Here is a 27,984-nt window from a genome sequence, read left to right on the forward strand (position 1 = left end):
GAAAAAACATGTACTTGAAGAAAATTCAGGGGATGGGGATATCTTCATTAAATTCAGATCTTGTAAAATAAAATGTTATGGTATTAAAATGTAAGGTATTACAAATAAGTGTTACGGTACCATTTCAGCAGATGAGTAAGTATATGGCAGGTCGCCAAGAGTTTATTGATTTCAGAGAAAAAAATGGCAAACCATTGTGTGGGTAATATTCACTTTTTTTTTTTTTCTGAAAATGTGATTTTCTAAAATAGCAGGTGCAGAGTTGGAGACTTCTAAAGGTGTTTAATTTCACTACCTGTTTCTTTGTGTACTGCCCGTATTTTAAAGGGAGGAAAGCATAACATTTCAGATAGAGCAGTTCGTTTCTGAATGTCACTTGAAGTTTTGATGTTTCTGGAAAAGATGGAATAACTGTTGGGAATGAGTACCTGATTGATTTACTGTGACTCGTGTATTTTTCTTAATCGGCATCTGAATTAAATGGGCTCTTGAGATGGATCATTTTACTTAGACTCAAATTTTAAATATTTATGGTCAGACTTATGCCAGATAATATATAACATCTGAACGTGCTTATGAAACACTGAACTCTTGCCTTTCATTTTACAGTGTAGCTCTCGCAATATATTACCACATTAAAAACAGGTACGTGGATTTTGATTAATTTTGTGCTAAAAACATCACTTGCTATCTACTGTTACGTTTTAGTTGCCTCAGCCTTTAAGTTTTATATCTTTAACTCATTTTTATAGAATCTTCAAAGTTAGTGTAATTTACCAACGCTTTCCAGGGAAGGGCTGAATTGCTTCAGAGTCAGAGGAAACCAAATGAAGCCAGCAAATCAGAACAGAGGTTCTTGATAATGTTCAGCCTCCTTTTGACTTTATTTTCTGTATAACTTGCTTAAACATTCTATCTTTTATAAAATGTTTTAACAGTTTTCTGCATGTAACTTAAACATAGAAAAAAATGTGTATAGTTTCAATTCAGTAGAAAAAAATTTGTTGTAAATTTAGCCATAAACTATTTTCATATAGTAGAAATTCTCTCTCTGATAGGAGTCTGGAGATAGTTCAACTAATTAAAAAAGTTAGTTAAAAAAGGAAGTCACAGAAAAATTATTAAAAAGTTTACCTTAAGCATTTTAATTCAACACAAAACATGGAAAAGTGCACTCCTTTGCCAGTTTTATGCAGCATCAAGGCTTCTGCTCTGAGCAGGAGGCATTAGTTACCAAAGTATTGTCTTTTTATAAGCCACACTGGTAACTCATCCTTTCCCCAGTGGCTTTGTTTTTTGTTTTTGCCTTTTGTAATCAGCAGCAAGGAAACTTTTCACATTTATGAAAACAGCCTGAGTGTAGAATCTTTTGGGTTTTGACCACACCTGATCTATTGCAAACTTATTTTTCCTTTTATTGGGTCTTTCCAAAGCTTCCTTCTTTACGTTTGTGAGAATAAAGCCGCCGTCATTGCTGTCCTATTGCGTTGATCGATTTGATATTTACATGGGGTATATGATTGTACTAACAAATACAGCTGGCGTGAACCAGTTCCGGAATCAGCAAGGCCACCTCCTGGTTAGCGTGGGTCTCTCTGGTGGGAGCCACACCCCTTCAGTCTGTTGTACGAAGAGAACAAGGGCGAGTTGTGATAAGCAGTGAGGTGCATGTTGGATGACAGCTCTTGTCACCAAAAGATTGTGGGAAGACACATACTGGAAGCCAGCTCCTGGAAGGGTTTTCTCTGTAATGCCCTTTCCCTGTAGTGTAACGGGGCTTTATGATTTGTTACAGTACTTGAGAATTTTGGATTTAGGAACTTGCAAAATGTAGGCTATTGGAACTTTGAACCTTGACCAGAGTAACTACGCAGTGAGAGTGCGGATTTGTCTTGCTGCCTATTTCTATGACAGTGAGTCCTCACGAGCAATTCGATGTTGATGGAACTCAGCTATGTTCTCAAGCCAGTTTTGCTTTAGCACCTCTGATTTCTCAGTTTTCAAACTATTACGGACCTCAAAGTTCATTTATAGCCACAGCCAGTAATAATAAGACCCAGCTTTACTCACTGCTTACTTTAGCCACCCTGGTTAGCTCCTTGCCTGCCTTCTGTCATTTAGTTGTTCTAACAATTCCATGAGGTGATACTGTTATCTCCATTTTATAAATAAAGAAATGGAGGCACAGAATGGCACAGAATGTGCTGCAAGTGAGGCCCTAAAAAGGAGAAAAAAAAAAAAAAGGATTTAAAATAATTTGCCTAAGATTACACAACTAGTAAATTGGGGAATTGGGAATTGAACCCAAGCCATATACCACTGACACCGTTAATCATGTGCTCTGCTGGGTTAATGGTGATAAACGGAGCCAACAGTGAGGGAGTGGAGGTAGAGAAAGTCCAACTGAAAAGTCAGCATTTGAAAGCAAGCGTCATTGATGACAGATCTAACCCGAAAGTGCCTTGCCTCGAGGAGAGGGGGCGCGGCTGCGGGCAGGCTGGCTCTCTGCTCAGTCACACTGACGGCCTCCCGGCCTCCGCCTGGGGAGCTGGTCACAGGTCCCCCGCTTGCTGGAGACGCTGCTCAGATGCATGGCTTGTAATGGAAGTGAAACTGGGGCCACTTCTCAGAGGAGTCATTTTAGTTTAAATTCTGAATCTTCATTTATATTTTTGAACCTACATTTTTATTTTTAAAATTACTTCTGGTTTCTCAGGAGTGCTTAAATGGCATTTCAGGGGCTCTTGTTCCTCAGGAGAGTTAAACAGGAAATGAAAATCTAGATTTTCACTCAAGTTAACCAAACAAAATACGGTTCATAACCTTTATTTCCTGGACTGTTCAAAAATGATTTAAGTATTCTCCCCAAGAAAAATGAATTATAATTCACAAGTAATCAGTAGCATTCCTTAACATGTAGCACTGCCCCTGTTTCTTGAAATACCCGTTGAATAATCAAGATTTATCTTTGTTTCCTTTTGCCTGGCACTCACTCTTGCGAAGGTAACCTGTTTTCTGTTGTTTTCCCCGCCAGGGACCCAGATGGAAGGATGCTCTTGGATATTTTCGATGAAAACCTTCACCCTCTCTCGGCAAGTAACCCTCCCCTCCGGTCTCGGGTGTTGGCCGTCATTTCTCTGTTGCTCCTGTTGGGTGGGGGGCTGGTCTGACATCTGAGACTATCTCCCTCGCCAGAAATCCGAAGTGCCACCAGATTACGACAAACACAACCCAGAGCAGAAGCAGATCTACCGGTTTGTTCGGACACTGTTCAGTGCTGCTCAGCTGACTGCGGAATGTGCCATTGTCACCCTGGTGAGTGCCCGAGGTTCACGGAGGGGGGCGCGGCTGGGACTGTTCACCGTGGCCCCCGGGAGCCACAGCGCCCACTTCGGGGTTGTCTTTTATCTGGGAGAACAGTGACAGGATCTCCTAAAGCCCGTTGGCACATCACACTCAGAAGCAGGAAAGCTGAAATGTTACCTGCAGGTACGTGAGACATGGCTGAAGGGTCCGAGAAGGACCCGGGCCTCCTCTTTAAGTCCAGCCTTCTGGTGTTGCTTCCCTACGGAGAATAACATCCACTGGACATGATGAACTCATACATCGGAAGCACTGGTGTAATCGTTACCTTCTCTTTGGTGATTTGTCTATAAATACGTGTCTGTTAGATACTGAGAGCGAGCATGGATATAATCTGCATTGAAGACTCGTGATGAAATCTGTAACCTGCCTTAAACGTTTAGAACCTTGGGGACAGGAGAATTTAGGTCAGACCTCATTTGGGAAGTAGACTTGACATGGAGCACATTGTCACTGACCCTTTACACTGTGCGCAACTCTGCCTGTGCCTGAACTGCCCCAAGGGACCAGAAATCGGTCCCTGCAGTTCCTGAGAAGAACTGGTGCTGGGACAGGAAGCGTGAGGGCCCTTTGCGTCTCCCCCACACTGGGAGCCCTGTGCTCTCAGCTGATTGGACTTGTCTGTTTGTTCATTTCTTCTCTGGTTGAACCTGCTGCCTGGTAGGTAAACAGACACTCAGCCGGTCTTCATCAGGTGAGCTGGAGTCATGAATTCTTAGGTCATTGCTGAGACTGTATTTAGTGCTCAGCCTTGTTCCTCCAAAGGATGCCAGGTCCTCACAGAACACTCCAGGCAGCAGGATTGACATTTTTTAATGAAGGGAGATTGTGATAAAGGGGAAAGTAGGGTAAGAACATCGCACGACTGATGATTAGTACTGAAGTTCACACCACGAAGAAAGATTGATTTTGAAACTACTGCAGGTGGAATGTAGGGTTTTTTTGTTTTTTTTTTAAACCTTTTATTCCCAAGAAAATTGTGACCTGACCATGCCCTATAGCACGTTATAGTTTGGATTTATTTGTGTGAAGGAGAAAGTTAGTGTCCCATCTCCAGGGACCTTCGGCAGGGTGGTTAGTTTTTGTTTGGAGTATACGTGTCGGTCATTGTAACTGCTGAACTCTTCCCCTGTCCTGGACGTTAGCTGGTGGCTTAGCAGGACATTCGCTCATCCTGTGGTCTTACGAGCCTGCCGATAGGTTAAATCAGCCTTGCTCTCCTGGTCATGCTGTATCAGTCTTGGATGTTGCTGGACTTGGTTTGCTAGTATTTTGTTGAGGATTTTTGCATCTGTATTTATAAGGGCTATTGGTCTTAGGTTTTCCTGTGACAGCTTTGGTTTTGGAATCAGCATCATGCTGGCCTCCTTGAATGCCACTTTCTTTCCACTTGTGTTTTTCTGAAGAGTTTGGGAAGGATTGGTGTCCTATTTAAATATCAGGCAGAGTTCGCCACTGAAGTCATCCTGGCCACGATTTTGCTTTGTTGGAGGTTTTTACGATTCAGTCTCGTTGCTGGCTCTAGGTCTGTCTATTCCGATTACCTGTTTTTTCTTTCTGGGTCTTTCTAGGAATTTGTCCATTTTATCTAAGTTGTCCAATTTGCTGTAATTCTTTTTATTTCTGAGAGTCTACTCTAATGTCCCCATTTATTTATTACTAAGATCTTCCTTTTTTTCTTGGTCGGTCTAGTAGCTAAAGGCTTGTCAGTTTTGCTCATCTTTCAAAAGAACCAACTTTCAGGGTTTTTTTTTTCCTTCTATTTATCTCATCTCCATTTCATTTGTCTCCACTCTAATCTTTATTAGTTCCTTCCTTCTGCTTGCTTTAGCTTTAGTTTACTTTTTCTTCCAGTTGCTTAAGGTAGAAGGTTTGGTTATTGATTTGAGACTTTTTTTTTTTTTTTTTTTTGATACAGGAATGTATACTAATCAGTTTCTGTAGGCTAAGCTTTTAGCTGCATTACATAAGTTTTGGAATGTTATGTCTTCATTTTCATAATATTTTTTTTAAACTTTTAATTTTAGATTTACAGAAAAATTGTGAAGACGGTACAGAGAGTTCCCATATGTGTTGTACTTGGGATAACATTTATAATATTACAGTATTACTGTAACATTATTAACACCTTGCATTAACATGATCTCTTTGATAAGTAATGAACGGACGTGATACATTTTTAGGAACTCAGGGTCATGGTCTATTCAGATTGTCTCGGACTCTGCCTGTTGCCCCTTTTCTGTTCGAGGACCCACCCCGGGCCCCACACTGCACTTACTCATCGTGGCCCCTTAGGCTCTTGACTGGTGGTTTCTCAAGACTTCCTTGTGTTTGAGGACGGCAGTTTTGCAGAGTACCAGTTAGGTTTTGTGTGGAATGTCCCTCCTTGGGGTTTGTCTGCTGTTTTTCTCATGATTAGACTGGGATGGTTTGTTTAGGGGAGGAAATCTACCAGAGTTTCTCTTTCCAGCACATTCTGTCAGAGGTGCGTACTGTCACCATGGCGTCGCTGGGCCGGGAACCTTGATCGCCTGGCTCCGGAGTGTTGGTCAGGGTCGTCTCCTGCCGAGTTGCTCTTTTTCCACTTTCCGTGCCACGCGTGCTCTTTGGAAGGACGTCCTGTGTGCAGCCCACACTTACGGGGTGGGTGGGGCTCAGGCTCTGTCTCCTTAGGGGGTGTGACCACGACGAGCACTTGCCCCCTGGGTGTGTCGGGAGCACCAGTCAAGCCGGCCCAGCCGGGTCCTCCTCGGGCGGCCTGACAGCTCCAGCCATTGCTGTGCGGCCATCAGGACTGCCACTTGGCCCCTGGACTGCGGTCCCCAAAGTGCCTCTCGGAGGCCAGTGTTGTGACGATGAGGCGATCTGTGAAATCTATCTGTCCTGACCCCAGAGACTCCCTTTGTAGGTCACGTTAGTGGTTTCAAGGAAGCCAAAAGCTGGTATTCAGATGGAGTGTGGCGACGAATCCAGATCCCTCCTTTGTGTGCCCCTTGGGTTACTAGCAAGTGCAAGGCGGTGCTCAGGCCCAGGCGGCTGAGCCCCGTAAGAGAGTCTGAGACGACCGGCCAGCGCTGCTCTGTGAAATGGGGGGAGAAGTTCCAGCAGCATCAGGAATTTGGATTCCGTGAGTTTATTCCTCCCCCGCCTTTGGGCACTTCTGCTGGGTGCAGTCACCTCAGTGCCTGTGTCCTCTGTGACTGCTCCCAACCTGTATTTTCTAGAGATGTCTTCTTAGGAAATTAAATCTGAAAATTTAATTGAGCAGGCGTGTCCTGTTGTGATGGTCTAGGGAATGGTGTTTAGAAAAAAATCAATTGTATATTATTTGACCCGGCAGAGAATTAAAACACCTAAGGAGGAGTTTACCAAAGAAATTGCAGCTGACCCTTGAAAATAGCTTTACTGGCAAGTTCTGCTAAATTACACGCTGTTAAGTGGTGCTTATTAAGAATGCCTTATCTCCTGACATAACAACTGCCTTCCCATGGTAATGGAGCGTATTATCTTGTCTGATTCCTTTGTTAGCCCTAGTGGAACATCAGACATGGTGGATGCCTGTTGCTAGATGGCTCTTTTTTTTTTTCTCTCCAACCTTATCTTAAATATCTTCTAGTGTACGTGTTACTGTCTATCAACTCTGATAAAGTAGGTAAGAAGGAAATTGCGTAGGCTTCTTTTTGCACTGAGTCAGTGAGAATCTGCTTCATTGGGGAGCTTGGAGAGACACGCACAGCCCGTCTATATAAAGGAATAGAGTCTTAGGGATCCACGCGAAGATAGTTCCTAACGGCTTTAAAGAAATCTGGAATTAAGTCCAGCCTCAGGTTTCTGCTCTTAATACATAAACGTTTTCGATTCTCTTTGGTAAGTGAGAAGAGTTCGTCATTAACCTTTGTAAAATGCATAGTCTGGGGGCCTGAGGTCAGTGTCCAGGTGAAATTCCACTCGGCCTGGCCTGGATCTTTACTGGAAGAATTACAGTTTTCACCCAGATAAAACTAATGATCGAAAACAGTAGCTTACTCTCTCTGCTCACTGAATGTAATAAATACCATTAAAGACTAAAATCGCAAAAAACTAAGATTATTGAGCTCTGTTCAGTGACCTTTTTTCCCACCGGTGCTTGTCACAACCCTCTGCTCTTACTGTTTGGTGAGGGCCTCTGGAAGTGCACACCAGGGTCCGTGGGGAGCGCGGACTGCCCTGCGCTCTGCCTCCTGGGCCCTGCGTGAGGGCCTCTCTGACCCTGCCCAGCACAGCCGAGGGCTCTGTCCGCTGAGCTGTATCCCTCGGCAGCGCCCTGTTCCCACTGCACCTACTCACGGTCCAGGGACTCAGCTTTAATGCTGACACACACTCCAGCGTAGGATATTGTGCTCAGTGAAGGAAGCCAGTCACAAAAGGACAGCTGCTCAATGGTTCCACCTATGGAAGGTACCTGGAGTAGCCACGTTCATGGGGCGAAAGTAGCAAGATGGGTGCTGGGGTTGGGGAGGGGGAGGGAGGCCAGGTATTGTTGTTTAGTAGGGGCAGAGTTTCACTTTGGGGAGATGAAAAAGTTCTGGAAATAAGAGATGGATGGTGATGATTTTATAATCCTGTGACTGTTCACGCCACAGAACCATGCACTTGAAATGGTTAAATTGTAGGTTTTGTGTTATGTGTATTTTACCACAGTAATAATAATAATAAAAAAGGTTATCAACACTACATGTAAATCTACAATTATTTCAAAATAAAAAGTTTAATTAAAAAACTACAGATAGAAAAAAATAGCTTTCGAATCTGAAAAAGAATGGATATATGTATGTATAACTGAATCACTTGGCTCTAGAACATTAATTAACCGTACTCCGCTGTAAAGTAAAAATTAAATTAAAAAACCTGCAGAGAGAAAAAAATAGGTTTCCTCCTTTCACATCCTTGGTTCTCCTTTGCTGGCATTTGGGTCACAGTTGGTAGCATGAGACTTGACCCCTCGGCTCCTGGAAGCTGTGCCTGCCCCAGAGGCCTAAGGTGTGGCCGCATCCGCTGGCCCGGTTCCGGAGTGCGGAGTGTGCCTCTCGGCCCATCCTGCCTTTGACTCTCTCAAATCAGTGTGATCCGGCGCTAAGCGCCTGTCGAGCTGGGGACGGGGCGGGCGGGGAAGCGGGCCGGTCACGAGGCCGCTGCCTGTCTCCCAGGTGTACCTCGAAAGGCTTCTGACGTATGCGGAGATCGACATCTGTCCGGCCAACTGGAAGCGGATTGTTCTCGGGGCCATCCTGCTGGCCTCCAAGGTGTGGGACGACCAGGCGGTGTGGAACGTGGACTACTGCCAGATCCTGAAGGACATCACGGTGGAGGACATGTGAGTGCGCGGGCCGGGCTGCGCGGGGGCGCCGTCCGTCCGCGGCGTGGGCGCCGTCGGCGGGTGGGCACCCGCGCCTGGGCGTTGCACGTCCCGTACTGCGCTTCCTGTGGGCCCTGGACAGGCCCTGCTAGCCCTTTCTGGCCCGTGAAACTGCTCCCTGAAACCGCGTTGTAGCTGCCCGCGCCGGGTCTGCAGCGCGTCCCCCGCCCCCGGTTCTGTTGTCTCACCGCAAGGCCCAAATGTTACCTGTTTCTCCTCAGCTCAGAGAGGAGATTTTTCTCTGCATGTGTCATGTTTGGCAAGTTCATTCGCTTAAAATGACCCTTCTATCCCCAAGGTCCCCCCACCCCACCCCCACCTCTTGCCCTGTGGCCTGGCAGAGCTCTGGGGACTGCAGGCTCCCTGTCAGGCCAAGCAGAAACGACCAGGGACCCTCAGTCCCTCCATAGATGAGGGCGCCTGGCTTCTTGGTTTTTCATGTAGCAAGATACACACAGCATAACATTTACCCTTTTAACCATGTGTAGTGTGCAGTGTACTAAGTATACTCACAGTACTGTGCAGCCAGCACCACATCTGTCTTGAGAACCCTTCATTTTGCAAAACTGAAGCTCCATCCCCATTGGCCACCACCTCCCCATTGGCCAGCCCCCGGCAGCCACCGTTCTGCTTTGTGTCTCTGTGAATGTCTCTGCTCTAGGGGCCCCATTTAAGTGGATGCACAGAGCCTTTGTCTCTGTGGCTGGCCTCACGGGGCAGAGACTCCCCAGGGTTCGTCCATGTTGTAGTGTGACGTTATTTTCAGATTAAGGAAGACACTGCGTATAGAGCGCGTGTCACTTATCCATTCACCTGCAGAGGGACCCTTGGACCCTGGGCTTTCTTCCATCGTCCGGCTGCTGTGACTGTCACTGCTGTGAACATGAACGTGGGTGTGCAGACACCTCCCCAAGGCCCTTTTCTCCCTTTTGGGTCTGTGCCCAGAAATAGGATTGCTGAATGGTGGCTGGTCTTTAAAGTAAGCCCATTTTTCTACAGAAGTAGGCAGGTGACGAAAACCACTCTCTTTACTCCATTTTAGAGCCCCATTTACAAGTTGCTAAATAGTACCAGTTCAGTTGGGTTTCTTTGCAGTGTTGATGTAACCGATATTTCTGAAATAGTTTTTATCGATTCGAGATTTTTTATTATAAAGTTTTACATATTTCCTCGTATTTATCCCCTTGAAGGCAGTAAATCCATCAAGCCTATTGCCTCTGCATCAGTCTTAGTTTTCTGATGATTTATCACATAAAAACTTCAATGTCCCTGTAGGATGTACTGCTGTACTTTGGAAATTCAAATTTGGGATATTATTTTTATTTTTTAAATCTTGCCTTAGTCTGAAAACACAGCAGTTCTAAAATCTTTATTTCCCCTTCAAAAAGGTTGTTTTTTTCCTAAGGAACCCACAGAAACTGCTACCTAGTTCAAAGACAGATTCTTCTTGACTTTAATCCTGGTTATACCCTCAACAAGAGGCTTTGGTGTCTAGATAGTATTTGCGCAGGAAGAGCAGATGGGTTCTCTTAGGTTCACGTTAAAAGCAAAGGTTTTCTTTCTGGCATTGGAGAATGGGATCTGCAGTGCCACCCCTTGGCCACAGGGTGGCGGTCTGCCCACAGGCAGCTCCCAGGTCGCCCAGGAGAGCACTTTTGTCTTAGTATTTTTGACACTTGTTTTATTAAGATCTTCCTGGGTTCCGGTATTTCATAGGATGCGCTCTTATTAAATCTCACTCAGAGGGGCATAAGTTAACGTCATTAAAAGTGTAAAATTTGGCACAACACATACATTTCGGGGTAAACGCCTTTCTCAAAGCTGCATTAAGAAGCAGCTCCTCTGATTAGATGACCTGAACGTGACTTATGGGTCTTTCCCTCTGAAGCCCTCAGGGCTTCGATAACAGCGTGTTCATTCTCAGTTCTCATTTGCCTGGTAGCTTCTGTCTCAGGAATTCCCCACCTTGCTCGTGTCCCAGCCTCTTGGCTGCCTCAGCGTGCCGTCTGTGATCTGCTGCGATGGTTTCGTGCAAACTGGTCCCCCTGCTCCTGCCAGAAGCACCCCCCCACCCCCTCGCGTCCTGGCCGCTCCGGGACTCAGTTCAGCTCTCACTTCCGGGCAGCCCTCCCTGATCCTCCCTCCGCACAGGCTGAGCTTGGTCCCCTCCATCCAGTGTCAGTGACTATTGAGCAGCCAGCCATTCTGTGTAGGTGCTGTGCTGGGACCAGACTGTTACAGTCAGATGACGGCGCTCTGGCTGAGGAGACAAGGAGGGGAAACTGTGATAAAGGACAGAGATGAGCACAGGCTGCTGCCCGGGGAGGGGTCCTGCAGCTGAGAGCCTGGCCCAGGACCAGCGCTCCCAGATAGACCTTCACTGCGGGCCGCGTCTCCTCTGGCAGTGAACACGAGAAATAGGCCTCCTCATGGGGAAGTCTGCAAAGTAGGGGTGTGTGTGTGTGTGTGTGTATGGTTTTGGCTGGGCCCCCAGAGCATTTGGCAGTTGCCAAGCCAGGGATCGAACCCATACCACAGCAGTGACCCAAGCCACAGCAGTAACAACACTGGATCCTTAACCTGCTAGGCCACCAGGGAGCTGCAAAGTAAAAGTTTTAAAATGTATTTTGGCCACTGTCATTTGTTTTCATCCAGATGTAAGTGGGTTGACTGCTCTGTGGTTGAGGGTCTGTCACTGAGTGGGTCTCAGCAGGCAGGCAGGCCCAGCAGAACTGCTGCATCTCATGGATACACGTTCTCGACCCCACCTGCTGCCTCAAACGGGTGGGCCCAGCAGGGGATAGGCGTGCCCCGGGTTGGGGAGGAAGCCCGTCAGTGCTCCTCCAGCCTCTCCTCTTGGGTCTCAGAGGCCTGGGTTTGCTCGGAAAGGTGAGGCCAGACCTTGCTGGGTGCAGGCGTGTGTGCCCTCAGGAGTGTGTTTGCCCAGGGTCGGGCCGCCCTGAGGCACTTCCTGGTGCTCATTCCAGTTAACCAGGCCGCAGCCTTCTGGCCTCTCGACCAGGTAGACGTGGCTGTTAGTGCCAGTTTGGTGGTTAAACTGCAACTCTGCATGCAGCTAGGCAGCTGATGAGACGGCTTTTCTCCCCAGAGGGGGCGGTCTTGGGGAGTCTGAGCCCTGCTGTGTCTTTCTCTGCAGGAACGAGCTGGAGCGACAGTTCCTCGAGTTGCTCCAGTTCAACATCAACGTTCCCTCCAGTGTTTATGCCAAGTATTATTTTGATCTTCGTTCTCTGGCGGAAGCCAACAACCTGAGCTTCCCCTTGGAGCCTCTGAGCAGGGAGAGGGCCCACAAGCTGGAGGTAAGAGGCGCTAGCGCCCCGGGCGCGGGTGCGCTGTGGTGTCTGAGCTCTGCCCCGCGGAGGTTTCTGCCGCTGTGTCGCTGTCAAACTGGGACAGGTGTCCTGGGCCAAATTGGTGCAACCTCGCATTTCTAATAAGCTTCCTAAGGTCAGTTTTTATTGAGTGAATATTGATTCTGTTTTTTAAATCAAAGAATATTTTTAAAACCTGTCTTTATTTTCTCTTTGAATGAGCCCACAAAAAAGTGTTTCCCAGCATGCATTTTTATAAGGAAAAAGATACCAGCCAACCGTAATGTTTGGGAATCCGGAAGGGTCTGATTCTGCTTTTATTTTTCATCTTTTTCAAATATTTTCTCCACAGCCCAGTTAGAGCTGGGGCCAGCCCTCTGGTCCTGGCCTGGGTTTAGGGCCGTCGCTGGTGAGCTACGTGACTCTCGTGTCTCACACTTGTGTGTAGCTCAGCTTCATACTTGCTCCTAGCTCTTCCCACCTTCTGGGAGCGGAAAGTGTGCCCACAAGAAGGGCCACGGGCGAGCGTCCCCTCCGGAGGAGGTGTGCTGGGCCCCCTCACCTTCCTCTCGGCACCGCCTTGGTCAGTGGCACCGTCCTGCCCCAGGCCTGGGGACACCCAGGGCGTCAGGACGGCCGAGTGGCGCTGTCCCAGGGCTGCCGCCCAAACAGCGCACAGTCAGGAACTGAGGGGAGAGGGCTATTAGGGATGCAGGCTTAAGGAAGCAAATGTTTAAAATAAGTGAAACTTTACAAAGTGAACCAACCGTATGTTAGTCCCAAGAAGGAAATTTAGCCAAACTGGAAAAGACTGGACGCATAGCGCCGGGTTGAAATCTAGGGAGGTTTCCAGAACTCAGCCTCGTGGCCAGAATTGCCCCCCGCCCAGGGCAAGGCTGCTCTTCTCTTCAGGAACCGAGGGGGGAAGCTTCCTCTGCAGCACTGGCTCTGAGGCAGATACCATCGCACCTTCTCAAGCACACGGGCGAAGCAGAGACCCGCGGCTCCAGCCTCGCGCTCCCCTCTCCCTGCTCAGGAGAGGAGCCCTGGTGGCCACTTAGCCCCCAGCAAAGCCAGCCTGCGGTTCTCTGAAGACTTCTGTGTGGAAGTCAGCCAAGCGGCGAGACCAGTGCGCCCCAGCAGGTTCTCTGAGTGGAGAACTTGCCTGCCTGGGCGGGCACTGGGCCAGGCGCCCCCTGGGCTCAGTGGGCTCCCTCTTCCTCCCTTCCCTCCACTCCCTTCCCCCCCACTTCCTCTCCCCCCTCCCTCCCCTCCCCCTCCCGCCTCCTCCCTCTTCTCCCTCCTTCTTTCAGCACTTGATGTACCTTTGTAATAATGTCTAAGGAACAGAATTTCAGTATTTTCCTGACGCCAGCACCCCTGGGAGTCCGTTGGGTTGAAGAACTGGAAACTCCTTATGGAAGACGAGGAGCTGAGATGGGTTAGAAGTCCCTCAGGTTCTGTGCCTATTCAGATGCGCCACCAAAGGGCTGTTGTGACCCCTGGTTGATGGTGGATGTGGAGCCAGGAACCCACCAGGAACCCAGCGGGCACAGCGTGGCCTTTCCTTAGTGGGCTTGTCCTCTTAGTGATAAATTGGTGGCTGTGTACGCACGCGGGGGTGTGTGTCAAGCTGGCAGCGGTCTGCGTCGTCAGACCTAGGATGAAAGAGCATGGTTGCTGATCTGTTCAGCGTTCAGACTTAAACTGTTTGTTAAGCCAAGAAACATAGATGCTACTCTTAGGAGGTTTCAACAAATGAAAATAATTTGTTTTTAAAAAAATGATTGCCCCTTTGGGGTTCCCATTGTGGCTCAGAGGCAATGAACCGATTAGGATCCACGAGGATGTGGGTTCAATCCCTGGCCCCACTCAGTGGGTTAAGGATCTGGTGTTGCCATGAGCTGTGGTGTAGGTTGCGGATGCAGCTCAGATCCCAAGTTGCGTAGGCTGGCAGCTGTAGCTCCAATCCGACCGCTGGCCTGGGAAGTTCCTTATTCCGCAGGTGCAGCCCTAAAAGGGAAAGGAGAGAGAGAGAGAGACTGCTCCAGCGCCCTCAAAGAATCTAGTTTTCTCTTCTTTGAGCACACCCCCTGTGTTATTTGTGCAAAGTCTGTTTCAGTGAAGTTTTGTCTCGGTTGGAGGAAGACGTGCTTGGCTTCTGCCCCTCCGGCCCTCCTCACGCCGCCTCTGGAGTTGGTTTACAGATGGGGGGTCGTAGGTTTGGGACCGTTATCTCTCAAAGTTGTTGGCGGTTTTGCGTTGCCAAAGAGTCAAGCCAGAGCCCGCCGTGCGCAGGGGTTGCAGCTTGGGCCCAGCAGCTCTGCTCCATCCGCTGCCCTGGGGTCCGTCCCAGTGGGCCTCGCCCCCTTGGGTCAGGCTGATGCCGCTCAGAGTGCCCAGCTCTCCTGGTGTTCCTCCTCCTCCGTGAGGCAGGGCCCTGAGTGTCCCTTCCCAGACCAGCGTGAGGGCTCAGTCCCCCGTTTGCGGTCGTTGATCATGGCCTGCCGTGTCTGGTTGGAACTTAGACATCCACTCCACATGTAGCTGCCCTCCAGCCAAGCTGGGGACCCTGCCCTTTGGGCATTTGTTTACATTCAGCTGGAAAGAGACAGTAAACAGCGAACACAAGAAGTAAATAAGTATTTTCTAGTCCGTTAGGAGGTGAGCAGGGCTGGGTGCTGTAGCCAGTAGCCCCGGGAGTCTAAGCGATGTTTGCCTGGAGCAGGAGTGGGGACCCGTTAGCCTTGCAGGCCCTGGGGGGCGAGGGAGGAGCTGCTGCAGAGCCTGCAGGGTTTTTGGGGGGGGCAGCATCCAGGGGGAAGAGGGGGGCTAGCTGGCAGGGTGCTTGCCGCTGTTTCATCAAGAGCTAGCGGTGATCAGATCAGGGCCACGCGGCACAGGTGGTAAGGAGGCAGTCGGACACTTTCCTGCCTTTGTCCCTTGACTGTGACTCCTTGGTGGATGGGCCCTGTGCCCACTGCCCTAGCCCCAGTGCGGTCTCTGGCCTAGTGCTTGAATCGTACAGACATTAAAGATCCCGCCCTGGCTTTGTCACCCCTACCAGTGATGTGGGCTGCTTTACCTGTCATCAACATGCTTTCAGTCGGCACCTGACGGTGGCCCTGGAAGAGGCTGGCCTTGCTCTTGGCCAGGCGCTTCCCCTGCACACTCACTGTCGGCATCCTCTCCAGGCTACCTTCTTCAGCGACACCTAGAGTTGATCCAGGCCCCCGTCATCTGTTTGGGTTTGGTCCCGGTCACGGGTCACGGATGCTTCACAGCAGCCCTGAAAGGAGGGTGCTGTTCCTGCCCCTTTGCAGACGAGGAGGCTCGTGCCCAGGGTCGCATACCCTTCAGTGGGCAGCCAGCTCTGAACCCCGCCTGGCTGACCTGCATGCTGCACCATTTTAGGATTGTTTCAAGTTTTGAGATTATTTTGGAAACCGGGACTGTGTCTCCCTTCCTTTGTGTGCCCCCTGTGCAGGCACAGATCCAGGCGTGGGTGTCGACCTCACGGGCAGGGGCTCCTGTGGGTTCACGAGTGTCCTTAGGGCCTGGGACTGCGCTGATGCACCGCACTGTGGGGGCCCCGGAGCGCAGGGATGGAGGGTACTGCGGGGGCCCCTGACGAGTCTCCCTTCTGCCCCTCAGGCCATCTCCCGCCTCTGCGAGGACAAGTACAAGGACCTGAGAAGACCCACGAGGAAGCGGTCAGCCAGTGCTGACAATCTGACTCTGCCCAGGTGGTCCCCCGCCATCCTCTCCTAACCGTTGGCATCTCCGCTGGAGGCCGTGCCATCCCTCCGTTTCTCCTGTAGTTCGAGAAAAGACAGACGTGGGGTGGTGTGTTTGGTTTTTCCTTTCCTCTTCTTTTTAGTTCCTAGCTCCGCCAGGCTGCCTTGATGACCGCCTCCGCGCCGCGCGCGCTCTTGCGCAGCAGGGCTCGAGGAAGCCAGGCTCTTCCGTGGGATCCCGCCCGCGCCTTCCCGGCTCGGGGACAGCACTTCCTTCGTGGAGGAAAAAGACTCTCATCCTGGAGGAGGAAGGGAGGGGAAGTCGTGTCGAGGCAGGGAAAGCGGCTTGGCGGTTTCTTAAGTCTCCCCGTCGGTCGGTAGACGGAACCGACGGGACAGCCCGGCGTAGATGACAGAGTTGGATGCGCGTTAAAGGCCAGTGCCGCGGTCGCCACCCCACCCGGATCAGTGTGTCCCTTGAGACTTCCTGCATTCCTTCTTGCTGCTTCTCGGGGATTTGGGGGGGATTTTTGTTCGTTTTATTCTGTTTGGGTTTTGGTCCCACAGAGCAGAGAATATAGTTTGTACCCACTACGGCACAGACCTCCAAATAAATAGTACTGGCTGTTTCTCTCTGCACCACTCCTGCGAGCTGTCTTCTGAGCTTTCTTCCTCTCAAGGGGGAGCGCTTGTCACGTTTCTGTGCACCGTTATTGTAGGTGGTTTTCTCCACAGTGGCGGAATCAACTTGACTGTAGTGCCGAACCAAACGGTATCCCTCCCCCCGGCTCCCCCCGCCCACGGAACATTCTAGATCACATGGGTGCTTGTGCCTTCGGTGGTTACTCTCTTCCCTGCTGTCCTGAGTGGGAGCCCCTTCCCCGGCCCCGGCCCACCCGCTCCTCCACGTCCATGTCCATTGTGCAAGCAATATCCCCCTCGAGTTTTCTATGTTTACCTTCAATCAAAGCTAGTCTATTTGTATAAAATTTTTTAAAAATCTAAAATTAAAAAAAAAAAAAAGGTGGGGGTGGGGGTGGGTATGCCAGCAGAAGAGCATTGAAGGGCACCATGTTCCTATTTACTCTGAGGTATTTTTCACAGAATGATTGAATAAAAAACGACTTGCATTTTCATTGTGGGTGCTTAGTGAAGTTATACAAAATTAAACTGTGAAGGTTTATGCTTCACTGATTACCACCATCTGTTTTCATTTCTGACCATCCATCATTTCCTTATGGGTGAGAAAAAAATTTTCTATATCAAGGAGAATTAAAGGGTTAATGATAGAATACCACATGAAGTCTAAGAATCCGGGTCAGTGAAGCATACAGTTTTGGGTTTTGCATATTTTCTTGGGTCACCTTGAGAGAGGTTTCTAAGTTTTTCCTTCATGTCTCTGAGGCAAATGGCAGCAGATAGTCTGTGTTTCACTCTCCTCCTGTGTGAGCCTGGAAAACTTTGGAATCTTCCGTTACTAGTCCTGTGCCCTGAACTCACACACTGCTCCCCAGACATGCCTGCTCCCGAGGAGACAAGCAGTGTTGACAAGTGGGAAGGCTCAGAAATACCCACCATCCCAAGAACACCAAGCCACCCAGTGCTGGTCAGGATTCCGTGAAATTGGCAGCGCCTGTAAACATAATTGTTTGAGCCAGAAGTACCATCAGGTTCTTTCTGGTTTAACCTTTGAAAAGCAAACAAGCAGAAGATGAAGCGTTACTTACCCTTCCGTTGTCAATGCGTTGATGTGTTCTGTATGGGTTCCGAAATCAGCTTCTCTCTTCAAGTAAGGGTTGGATTTAGAACTTGAAACAGAGACCTGAAAGTGTAGAAAATAGCATTTTATATTCCCTAATCTATATAGCGTCAAAAGGGACATATTTTCTTAGCTGGATATGAATACCTCTCGAACAGAAATTAGTTCCTCCCGTGTAAAGTATCTTATTTTCCCGATCCAGTTCAGGAAAGAGGTTCAGCTGCCTTTAAAGCAGAAATCTTATTTTTATCCCTTTTATTTGAATGAGAGAGATTTGAAAATTGAATTATGTAAATATTTCAATGCATCTGCTATTATTTTGTGGAGTTTATTAAACTACTTTAAAAAATTGTATAGTCTATTTATTGTATGTATGTACATACAGTCTGATAACTTAAAATTTAAAGTGGATTCCGTAAAACCTGACTCAGTCTTGTTTAGACTCTTGAATATTGTTTTAGCCTTGTGCACTGGACTCTACCTCTGTATAGGAAAATTTTCCATATTATTGAGCATTGATCTGTATTGGTTGTGTTTCTTGCACTAAGGATTTTTTTAAACTCTGCTGTAAGTGTAGATTTCAGTTTTACTTTTGCAGGACGAGTCACCTGACACAAAGGTAACTTTAGGTTTGTTTTATTTTTCTACATTTCATTCTCTGGTTTGTTCTGAGTTTGCCAAAAAACACAAAAACCAGAAAACAAAAACCCACCCCGACTATAGCCAGTACAGTACCTATTGATAAATGATCGTGATGTAACTTGTTTGCAAGGTGACTCGTGCCCTACAATTAAAGCGGGATTGCTCTTTAGGAATACATCGTCTTAGTGTAGTTTTTGAATGGACCGTTTTCATCATTCACGGAGGATGAAGAAAATCACACAACTTGTTGGCTTTTACATTAGACTTAAACAACAGATAAAGTCATTGGGAGAATAACTATCCCAATGAATTTTTCCTTTTTGGTTTGCTTTCCTTTTTTTTTTAACTGGGAGAAGGGAAAGAAGTCAGGGATTTAAAACCAAACTGGAGGGCGAGGTGGGAGATCCTGCCAAGAGTCCAGATGGGCCCTGTGCCTTAACGTGCGGTGAGGCCGTCGTCTGGCCCCCGCGTGGTCTTCGGCAGGGCCGTCAGCATCTTGGGCTTTGCCTTGGGTCTGGGGGCTTTGATCCTCCGCTGAGCTGCAGAGCAGGAGTTTGGAAGTGAGTGATTTTGATCCTTTCCGGCTGCTTTGGTAACTTCTCACGGGGGCCATATTTTACAGCTTTGAGTTTTTTAAACAACAAAATATACTTCCTGGTTCATTGTAGGTACCTATAAGTGTTCAATAAATAAATCCATAGAACAAATAGTGCCTGTCTTCTGGCTGCCTTTTTTTTTTTTAAGAAAAAATATGATGTCGAGATAAAATTGAACAGGTTTTATTGAGATGAAATTGAACTGCCCAGTGAACCAGTTCTTTTCAAGAGTGGTGGAGAAGTTACAGGTTCTGTAGGTGCTGAGTGATCCTCAGAAGGCCCGGGGCCTCAGCGATGCCCCGTTTCACACATGATCCCTGCATCCCCCTTGACTTCACCAGCGTCAGCATCTCAACACAGGTCGGGCGGATCACGGAGACGGGTCATCTCCTGAAAGGCCACCCACATTTGGGAAAGAGAGGGAATTAGGGAATGTACCCTCAAGTGAAATGGGAAAAGGATTAACTCGGGATTAATATTTTTAGCTCTGAGGGTTGCAAGGAAGGCCCTGCACACAACCGCCTTCAGGTCATGACCTGCAGCCCGTGCCGAGCCTCCCTAGCTCTGCTGCACCGAGAAGAGGTTGTCCCGCAGGTGTGGGGCAGGCGCCACCCGGCCCAGGGAGGCGTGCAGGTGCTCGAGGTCCCCAGAGCGCTGCTGGACTCGACTTCTTCCTGGTAGGTTTTCTTACTAAGTTTGTGCATCTGGAGCTGCGGAAGGTCAGCCACGTCCCTTCCCGTTAGAAACGTTCCTCTCTGACCTGAAGGAGTCACGGGAGGCCTCTGGGTGTCTGCGTCGCTGCGAGTCCGGGCTGTGGGTGGGCACCCGAGTGGTCCTGGTGGCCATGATGTCCATCTTACATCTTGCAGGAAGCTCTGGGGGAACCTGTGACCCTAAGGGGCTTGGGCTGGATAGAGAGCCTCGTTCCTTTTGAGAACTTTTAAATAGAATGCAGGATAAAAGAATGACATTCCAAATTGACTGCCGTTTTGGAAAAAAATATTAAATATAACTAGAACTTAGGCATATCTTTATATGGACGTTGGTATATTGATTTGTCTTGTAGTGAAACCTGGGGTTTCAGTCTCAGCCCAAAGTTCACTTGCTGTGTGACCTTGGACAAGTTACTCCACCTCTCTGATCAATCACTCAGTGAACTCGGCTGGCAGAGATGCACTTACTTGTGCTTTCACCACCTGTCTTAACTCTGTTTCTAAATACACTCTGCTCAGCCATTCGTGCAGCATGATTGCTGGATGTTGCTCTGCATGGATGGGGGGAGGCTGAAACCCACCCCCCCCAAAAGACAAATCTGAGCTTAACTGTGAGTTTCCCGAAGAAGTAGGTCGTCTCCTCCAGGCAGACACAGCTGTTCTTAGGAGGACATGGGTATCGGGGTTCAGCTGCTGTCCATCCTTCCTGGGTCTGTCGCAATGCAGTGTATCTCCAGCTTGTCCTCCACATTGATGGACCCTGAAGATCTTGAAATAGTGAAGTTGGGTGTAGGAATCCCCCTCTCCACCATGATGTCTTGAGAAGGATGCTCATGATGTTTCAGCCCTCGAGTGATGCAGATCCTCCTCGGACCTGCAGACGGAAAGCTCTGGAGGAGAAGGGCTTCACTCCCTCCCTGTGGCACTGCATTGAACTTGGCCGCTGGCAGGTGTCTCAGGACTGCCTCTGCTCACCAGCTCTTGGGTCTGCTTCAAAGGACCTGCCCTTGGGGCGACCAAAAGAGTTGGGGGTCCACTCCAAAGAGAAGAGCAGCATTGAGGGGGGGCAGCGTATGGCAAAGCAGTGCCTCTGTAGGGTGGGGCCCCCGAGTTTGAGGCCTTAATGGGGCACAGTGGGCATTTGGTCTGGGCAAGTCTCAGAGCTTAGCTGGGTTGCAAGAACATCATCTTGAAAACAAAGAACTGTCTCTCTCCCTCTCCCCCCACCTCTCCCTCTCCCCCTACCCGTCTCACATGCACACACACACATACCTGTCACCCTAAGAGCCTTCCACTCCTAATACTCAGCTAGCCCATGAGTCTTAGTTATTCTAGGATTTCCAGGAGCAGCCTCAGGACTCAGAACAACAGATTTACTCACCCCTGCAAATATAAAAAGCCATGATTTGGAAAAGCCCAGGGTGAATGCTCCAGGGTCCCCTGCAGCAACCTGCCAGGAGTGGCAGCCTCTTGAATGTGAGCAAAACTGGGAACAAAGTGTCTATTCCAGAATATTCTCTGGAAAACGTGTATTGGTTTTGTAGTGAGTGAACTTTAAGGAAGACGTTAGCTCAAGTAATGATTTCACACAGCAAATACTTGCAAGACAGACTGTACTGTCTGCATGCCAGGGACTGATGGGGACAAGTCAGGCGAGGTCTGTGCCACCAGGATCAGAGTCATGAAAGCTCCGTGCCCTGCACAGGTCAGACGTGGGAAGGAGCAGCAGCGCCTTCGGAGGGTTCTGGCCACCTGCTGCCTGGTTAGGCTCTTCCCTCCCACGTCAGTCGTTTTGACTGGAGACTGTCTTTAAGTTAGTTGACGTGCCGGGCACCTGTTACCCACCAGCCATCGGACACGGTGGGGGGATAGATTAGGACTCAAACCCGCAGCCCCTGAGCTCGTAAAGCTGTAATCCTTTGGTTTGGACAATAGTTCTGACGTGGCAGGAAAGTAGACACATGTTTTGATCATGTCAGGGGCAGGAAGCAGGGCTCTGGCCCTGTCTCTGGTGAGAGGAATGCTTCTGGAAGGTCCCTCCTTCCTGAGGCGTTCATGCGGTTCTGCAATCAGTTATTTCGTGTTTTATACATATTTTTTGAGTATCTTGAAGCTAATGTGATTGCCACCAGGAAAATCTAGGAGAAGCAAATGGAAAATGATTAATAAGAATTCTGGGAGTTAGCTCTCTTGTGGTGCAGTGGGTTAGGGATCCAGTGTTGTCACTGCAGCAGCTTGGGTTGCTGCTGTGTTGTGGGTTTGATCCCTGGGCTGGGAATTCTCACATGCTGCAGGCTCAGCCAAAAAAAAAAGAAAAAGAGCTGTAAGATGTCAGTGACAAGATCACTGTACCACACTGGATACTTCTCCATGCCACCGGCAATAAATAATCAGAGAATGTAATGGTGAAAAGACGCCACTTAAAAATTGCAACATGGAGTTCCCATTGTGGCTCAGTGGGTTAAGAACCTGACTAGTGTCCATGAGGATTCAGGTTTGATCCCTCGCCTCACTCCGTGGGTTAAGCATCTGGCCATACCACAAGCTGTGGTTGGATCTGGCATCGCTGTGGCTGTGGCATTGGCGGGCAGCTGCAGCTCTGATTCCACCCCTAGGCTGGGAACTTCCAGATCCTGCAGGTGTGGCCATAAAAAGAAAATAAGTAAAATTAAAAACAAAATTACAACAGTATGATACACCCAAGAACAAAAACACTGTTCATTGTAAGTGCCCAGCCCAGCCTAAGCACTGAGCATAGGTCAGTTGGTGTAATTTCCATCAGGCTCCAAGGCTGAGAGGTAGCTGCTGTTGTTGCCACGGGAGGATGCTTGGGCTTGGAGAGGGTAACAGCCTTGCCCTGGGCCCACTCGGAAGGTGCAGCGCCTGGAAGCCGGAAGCCAGACCCAGAGCTCCCGGTTCCCACCACCAGTAAGACCTCTCCCTGCCCCTCCTCCTCCCGGGAAAAGCTGTCAGAAAGGTGCCTGCCTGGCGCGACCCCCCCCCCCACTGCCCCCCGCAGATATGTCATTCGCATTCAGACACCCCTTAGATGTCACGGGGTCCCAAAGGCCTCTTGTGACCCACCCTGTGGGAGGCAGCCCTCCCTGCCACCTCCTAGCAAGGACCCCGCGTGGCCCTAGTGCCTCAGCTCCCTGGCCTGTCTTCAGGTCCTGCTGTCCCTGAGTGTGGCCCCCGGAGGACCAGGCCCCTCCGAGGGAGGGAGGGAGTGGAGAGCACAGAACAGAGCTGGCCTTGAGGGTGGCCTAGGGAAAGAAGTGGGCTCTGGATGCACACTGAGAAGGACGGGCGTCCCCCTGCCTGTGCCTGTGCCTGCTGTCCCTTCCCCGTCCCTGTCACCATGCACTCCTCCCCCTCCCTCCCCATCACCACTCCCTCCTCCCCCCTTCCTCCCTCCCCTCCCGCCTCACTCCTCCCCTGTCCCCTTGCAGCATAGCTGAGGCTCAGTGCTGGGGAGGCCTCACCCCAGTAAAGACACACATGTAAACATGAAAGACTTTGGAAGCCACCCAGGAAAATCTGCACAGTATTTTCTTTTTCTTTCTTTCTTTTTTTTTGCCTTTTTCTAGGGCCGCTCCCGCAGTATGTGTAGGTTCCCAGACTAGGGGCCTAATCAGAGCTGTAGCCACCGGCCTACGCCGGAGCCACAGCAATGCGGGATCCGAGCCGTGTCTGCAATGTATACCACAGCTCATGGCAACGCCAGATCCTTAACCCACTGAGCAAGGGCAGGGAACGAACCCGAAACCTCATTGTCCCTAGACAGATTCGTTAACCACTGCGCCATGACAGGAACTCCCTGCACAGTATTTTCAATGTAGCTTTTCCCGCAGAAACAGAACCCCATTCGCTCCAGGCTTCCTACGCAGGAAGCTTTCTTCCCACCTGTCCCTGGGCACCTCCCTGATGGGGCGGAACAGACCTGTCCCCATAGTTTCCCACTGGGCTGAAGTCAGGAAGGCAAGGTGACCTGGCAAAGGTCGCAACTGCTCCTAAAACTGCCCTGGGGGCAGGGCCCCCCTACACCTGTCACCAGTCTCCAGGAGCCTCGTCCTTGGCAGAGAGACAGCTGCACTCTTAGCCTTTTAAAGAGGCTTAGCGATACCTATAAGCACGAGCAGCATATAAGACTTTTATTTTTATGGCTGCTAAATACAGATGCCACGCAGATGGCGCCCGGCCTCTTCACGGCATCAGACAGGCTCCAGGAGCGGCTGTTCCAAAGCTCGGCTGGGCCTTCCTTCCCTTCAGGCCTCTGCTTAAGTGCTTTAGAGAAACTGGACACTGGGGATTCCATTTAGGGCCACCAACTGTCCCCTCCCCTGAGGCCAAGGCCCATCCTTTGGCCTGGAGGGGTCCTGCTGGACTGTGGTTTTCTTTTCTTGCACTTGCAAGTTCTCGTTCCGAGGGACGTTTTCTAGCCCAGGCTGTGACTGTCCCTGGTGTCTTCATGTGGCTTGTTCTTCCTCATTATTCTCAGCTCAGCTCAGATGTCATCACCTTGGTGGCCTTTTCCGCTGTCTCATCTGAAGTAGCAGTGACCCCTCCCTGCCACCCCACACTCACATCAGCCTCCATGTCCTGGTCATTTCTGGGTCTGTCACCATCTGAGAGCATCTGCTGCCTCTCTTGGGTTTAGGTTGTTGGTCTCCTCATCCAGGCAGTGCCTACCTCCGCCCTCCTGTAACAGACGGACTGCTGCTCAGGAGGGGCAGAGGTCAGGGGGTGTCTCTGAGCGGGGGTCGGGGGGGCACGGACACAGACCTGGCAAAGCTAGTGGTTTGGGTGGCACCATGTTGTCCTCCATTCAGCACAGCTAGAAAACTTACTTAGAAACAGGCCCAAATCACCACCGATATTTCCAGCATTCAACCCCGCTTCACCCCAGTGCCAGAATCACTGTCTTCATTGATAACTTCGCATTTTCAACATTTAAGTTAGCGTATGGTCACTAGCGGCATCACGTTTCACTGTTATTTCATAGGCATTTCTTATCAAATATATGGCCTTCCTTGCCCAAGGAAGAAAATGCAGGAGTTCCCGTCGTGGCGCAGTGGTTAACGAATCCGACTAGGAACCATGAGGTTGCGGGTTCGGTCCCTGCCCTTGCTCAGTTGGGTTAACGATCCGGCGTTGCCGTGAGCTGTGGTGTAGGTTGCAGACGCGGCTCGGATCCCACGTTGCTGTGGCTCTGGCGTAGGCCGGTGGCTATAGCTCCGATTCAACCCCTAGCCTGGGAACCTCCATATGCCACGGGAGCGGCCCAAGAAATAGCAACAACAGCAACAACAACAACAGACAAAAAGACAAAAAAAAAAAAAAAAAAGAAAATGCAATGATTCAACAGAGACGTCTTTGAATGTCTTTGGCCGCACCTGTGGCATGTGGAAGTTCCCAGGCCAGGGATCAAACCCGTGCCACAGCAGTGACAATGCCAGATCCTTAACCCATTGAGCCACCAGGCAACTCCCGGGCAAGCTTTTTAAGCTGAACAATTCCTGGATCTCACATAGGCTAGGAAGACATTTAAGTTGCAGCCGGCCAGAGTGAGCTACCTTGTTAAACATGGAAATTCAGTAAAGATGCTAGAAATGCAATTCTTCAGTCAGAGGACCAAACTGAATCCACTCTAACGAAGCTTCACATGAGTGTCAGAAAGATGAAGGTGGTACCCAAACAACCGCCTGTCAAATCCAAAGTCAGTACTTCCTGAAAGAAAATAAAATCCAGACATTTGACAAGGTAACATACATAGTATCCAGCATTCAATAAAAATTAGACATGAGAATAAGCAGGAAAACGTGACTGATAAGGAAGAGAAAAATCAGTCCACATCAACAGACCTGATGATGGAATTAGCAGACAAGGACTTGAAGACCAGATATTCTAAATATACTGGAGAATTTAAAAGAAAACAAATACAATGAGAAGAATGGCTCTATTAACCTCAGGAAAATATACTTCAGGACGAAGAATATTACTAGAGATGAACAGGGTCATTTCATAGTGATGAAAGTGTCAACTCATCAAGAAGACATAAAAATCTTACTACACAGGCATTTGATGACAACCTTCGAATGACATGAAACCAGACCAATGGGGGGCGGGGGGACATCAGTAGCTGCTGTTTTATTTATTTATTCTTGTCTTTTCTCTTTTTAGGGCTGCACATGTGGCACATGGAGGTTCCCAGGCTAGGGGTCCAAATGGAGCTGTAGCCACTGGCCCACGCCACAGCCACGGCAACGCAGGCTCCTTAACCAACCGAGCAAGGCCAGGGATCGAACCCGCATCCTCATGGATAATACTCAGATTCGTTAACCCCTGAGCCACGACGACGGAAGCTCCCAGTAGCTGCTGTTTTAACTCAAAAAGGAAAATACTGCACAGCTATTTATTTGCAAGGTCATCATATCACTATAGATTGATTGAGCAAGGGGACTATCCTGGGGCATTGTGGGGGTAAAAGGAAAACAGCTTCAACAGATTTGGCTTTGACCTCAAGGAGCTCACAACAGGACTGAAATACAGAACACACACATACATACACACACACACAGATTAAAAGATTAAAAGGTGTGTCATGTATTTTCCCTACATGTCCTTCTGTGAATTTTTTTTTTTTTTGGTCTTTTTAGCTATTTCTTGGGCCACTCTGGTGGCATATGGAGGTTCCCAGGCTAGGGGTCGAATTGGAGCTGCAGCCGCCGGCCTACGCCAGAGCCCTTCTGTGAATTTTTGAATCAAATCATTAGGCTCTTGTTGGCTGTTTTCCATCGTGAAGGATTAGTGCTTGGCTCACCAACGTGGTGGCTGCTTAGTCATCCCGGTTTATGCCCAAGTGGCTACATGACGCCCTCCTCGGTTCAGTTAGAACCCACAGAACTGGGAACCAGAGGTCCGCTTTGGTCCCAAGGAGACTTGTGATGAGCTGCCGCAGGCCCCTACTTTCACTTCTCTTAGGTATCGGTGCTCCCATGCAAGGGGGAACTTATTAAACAAACAGACAAAAAAAAAAAAAAAAAGGAAAAAGATTTGTTCTCAGGGTGATTCACACTCATTATGGTTCATTAAACCAGTAAAGCCCCACTTAAGATGAGACTGGAGGCTTGGGAAAAAGCATCTTTAAAGATCCACTTGATACACGTAACTTAATCTTTGAAAATTTAGTCATGTTTCCCAAGGAAACTGCCTGGAGGGAGGGCTGGGATTAGAAGGGATTACCCTAGAGAAGAGCTTGTCCAGAAATCCCAACTCCGTGAGCAGGACGGGCTCTTTGTTCCCTTTTAATAAGCAGTTGAATTTGTGCTCCTTCTTTCCAAGAAAGACAAGAGTAGCTCACCAGCAGGCCTTCAGCAAGCTTCCCTGGTTCCAGAAAGACCCAGAGAGATGGTCTCTTCCAGGCTGCCTGAAAGTGAGAGCGTCTCTCTGGAGCTTCCCCAGTGTCCCCACTGTTCCCATCTCTGTGTCACATGGAAAGACCGGGGATATTGGGGTCAAGTAAAGGGAATGGAATCCCAGCCTTGTGTGGTCTCTGTGGTCTGAGGCAGTTGTGTGATGTCACGGAGCCCTATGTTCTGTACCTGTAACATGTGCACACACACACACACACACACACACTCTCACTCTCTCTCAGTGGAGATACTCCTTCTCTCCTTCCCACTCTCTTTGTGCTCCTGCTACAGGTGCATCATTCATTGCTGTTACCCGACCATATCTTAGATCTCTCGGGATCTAGAGAGTTGGTCACTGTTCTTACAGGCAGAAATGTCCTTGTGCCCCTCCCTGTCCTCCGGAGAAGGCTGCTGTGTCCCCCTCACCAACATCCTTAGACTTGCCTGTGTCTGACGCGGGAACCTGTCCGTGTGTCATTGCTGGATGAAACCCTCCCTCTTTTCCAGAAGGACCCAACACGCTCTCCAGTACCTTTAGAGAACAAAACAAGGCCCAGCTTCCTCCGGCCCCGCAGAGTGGCTTCCCTCCTAGACGGCAGCGCAGGCGCCCCCCTACCGGGCGAGGGCCCAAGAGCTCTGTGGTCCAGCTCCTCGCCCCCGGCTGGGGGACCTTGTGCGCTCCAGGGAGGAAACACGTCCCCTGGCCGTGGCGGGCCTCGCTCCTGGAAGGACAAGCACCTTTTCGTCTCTGAGCTGCCCCTGCTCCTCCCCGGATCCCACCCTTAGATGCAGAGCCACCTTTCGCCACCTGCACTGAGGCCTGTCTCTGCTTTCAAGTGGAAGGAGAGCTTGGCTGTGGCCGGGCCGGTTTCCGTGGAGGTCGCGACGGTCCCAACTGGTCCTTCCCTCCTCCACCTTTTCTTTTGGAGAAAACGTGCCCTGAAAACGCGGCCTGGGGAGACCCCCGTCTCTCGCGTGGCTGGTGGGCGGGAGGGACACTGGCCCGCGGAGGATTCCACTGTCGCCTGCTGGTCC

At 49.5% G+C, this 27,984-nt stretch overlaps 1 protein-coding gene and 1 long non-coding RNA gene across 10 annotated transcripts in view; one reads left to right on the forward strand and one right to left on the reverse strand.

Moving 5' to 3' along the window:
• CCNY (cyclin Y) overlaps nt 1-18,938 on the forward strand; it is a 128,683-nt gene extending 109,745 nt beyond the window's left edge. For 5 of the 8 annotated variants that reach the window (XM_021064007.2, XM_084978812.1, XM_084978815.1 and 2 more), the window contains 6 exons: nt 610-645; nt 3,035-3,092; nt 3,196-3,315; nt 8,550-8,716; nt 11,916-12,078; nt 15,745-16,469. In XM_021064007.2, coding sequence (XP_020919666.1) covers nt 610-645; nt 3,035-3,092; nt 3,196-3,315; nt 8,550-8,716; nt 11,916-12,078; nt 15,745-15,861 — 661 coding nt within the window. In that variant the 3' untranslated portion in view covers nt 15,862-16,469. 8 annotated transcript variants of the gene reach the window in all.
• A 55-nt stretch (nt 18,939-18,993) lies between these two features.
• Nucleotides 18,994-27,984, reverse strand: LOC146399571 (uncharacterized). Of its 2 annotated transcripts, none has more exons than XR_014818087.1 (5): nt 27,758-27,984; nt 27,482-27,671; nt 25,111-25,264; nt 20,810-20,920; nt 18,994-20,543 (listed from the first exon to the last, which is right to left on the reverse strand). It is a non-coding gene; the product is annotated as an uncharacterized LOC146399571 (long non-coding RNA). The 2 variants fall into 2 exon arrangements; XR_014818088.1 differs by having other exon boundaries at nt 18,994-20,538; nt 27,758-27,976.

Source organism: Sus scrofa, chromosome 10, assembly GCF_054392235.1.
Source record: "Sus scrofa isolate SSC_HxYL_T2T_F1_AM1 chromosome 10, Sscrofa_HxYL_maternal_Yorkshire_Landrace_v2.0, whole genome shotgun sequence".
Taxonomy (NCBI): Eukaryota; Metazoa; Chordata; class Mammalia; order Artiodactyla; family Suidae; genus Sus; species Sus scrofa.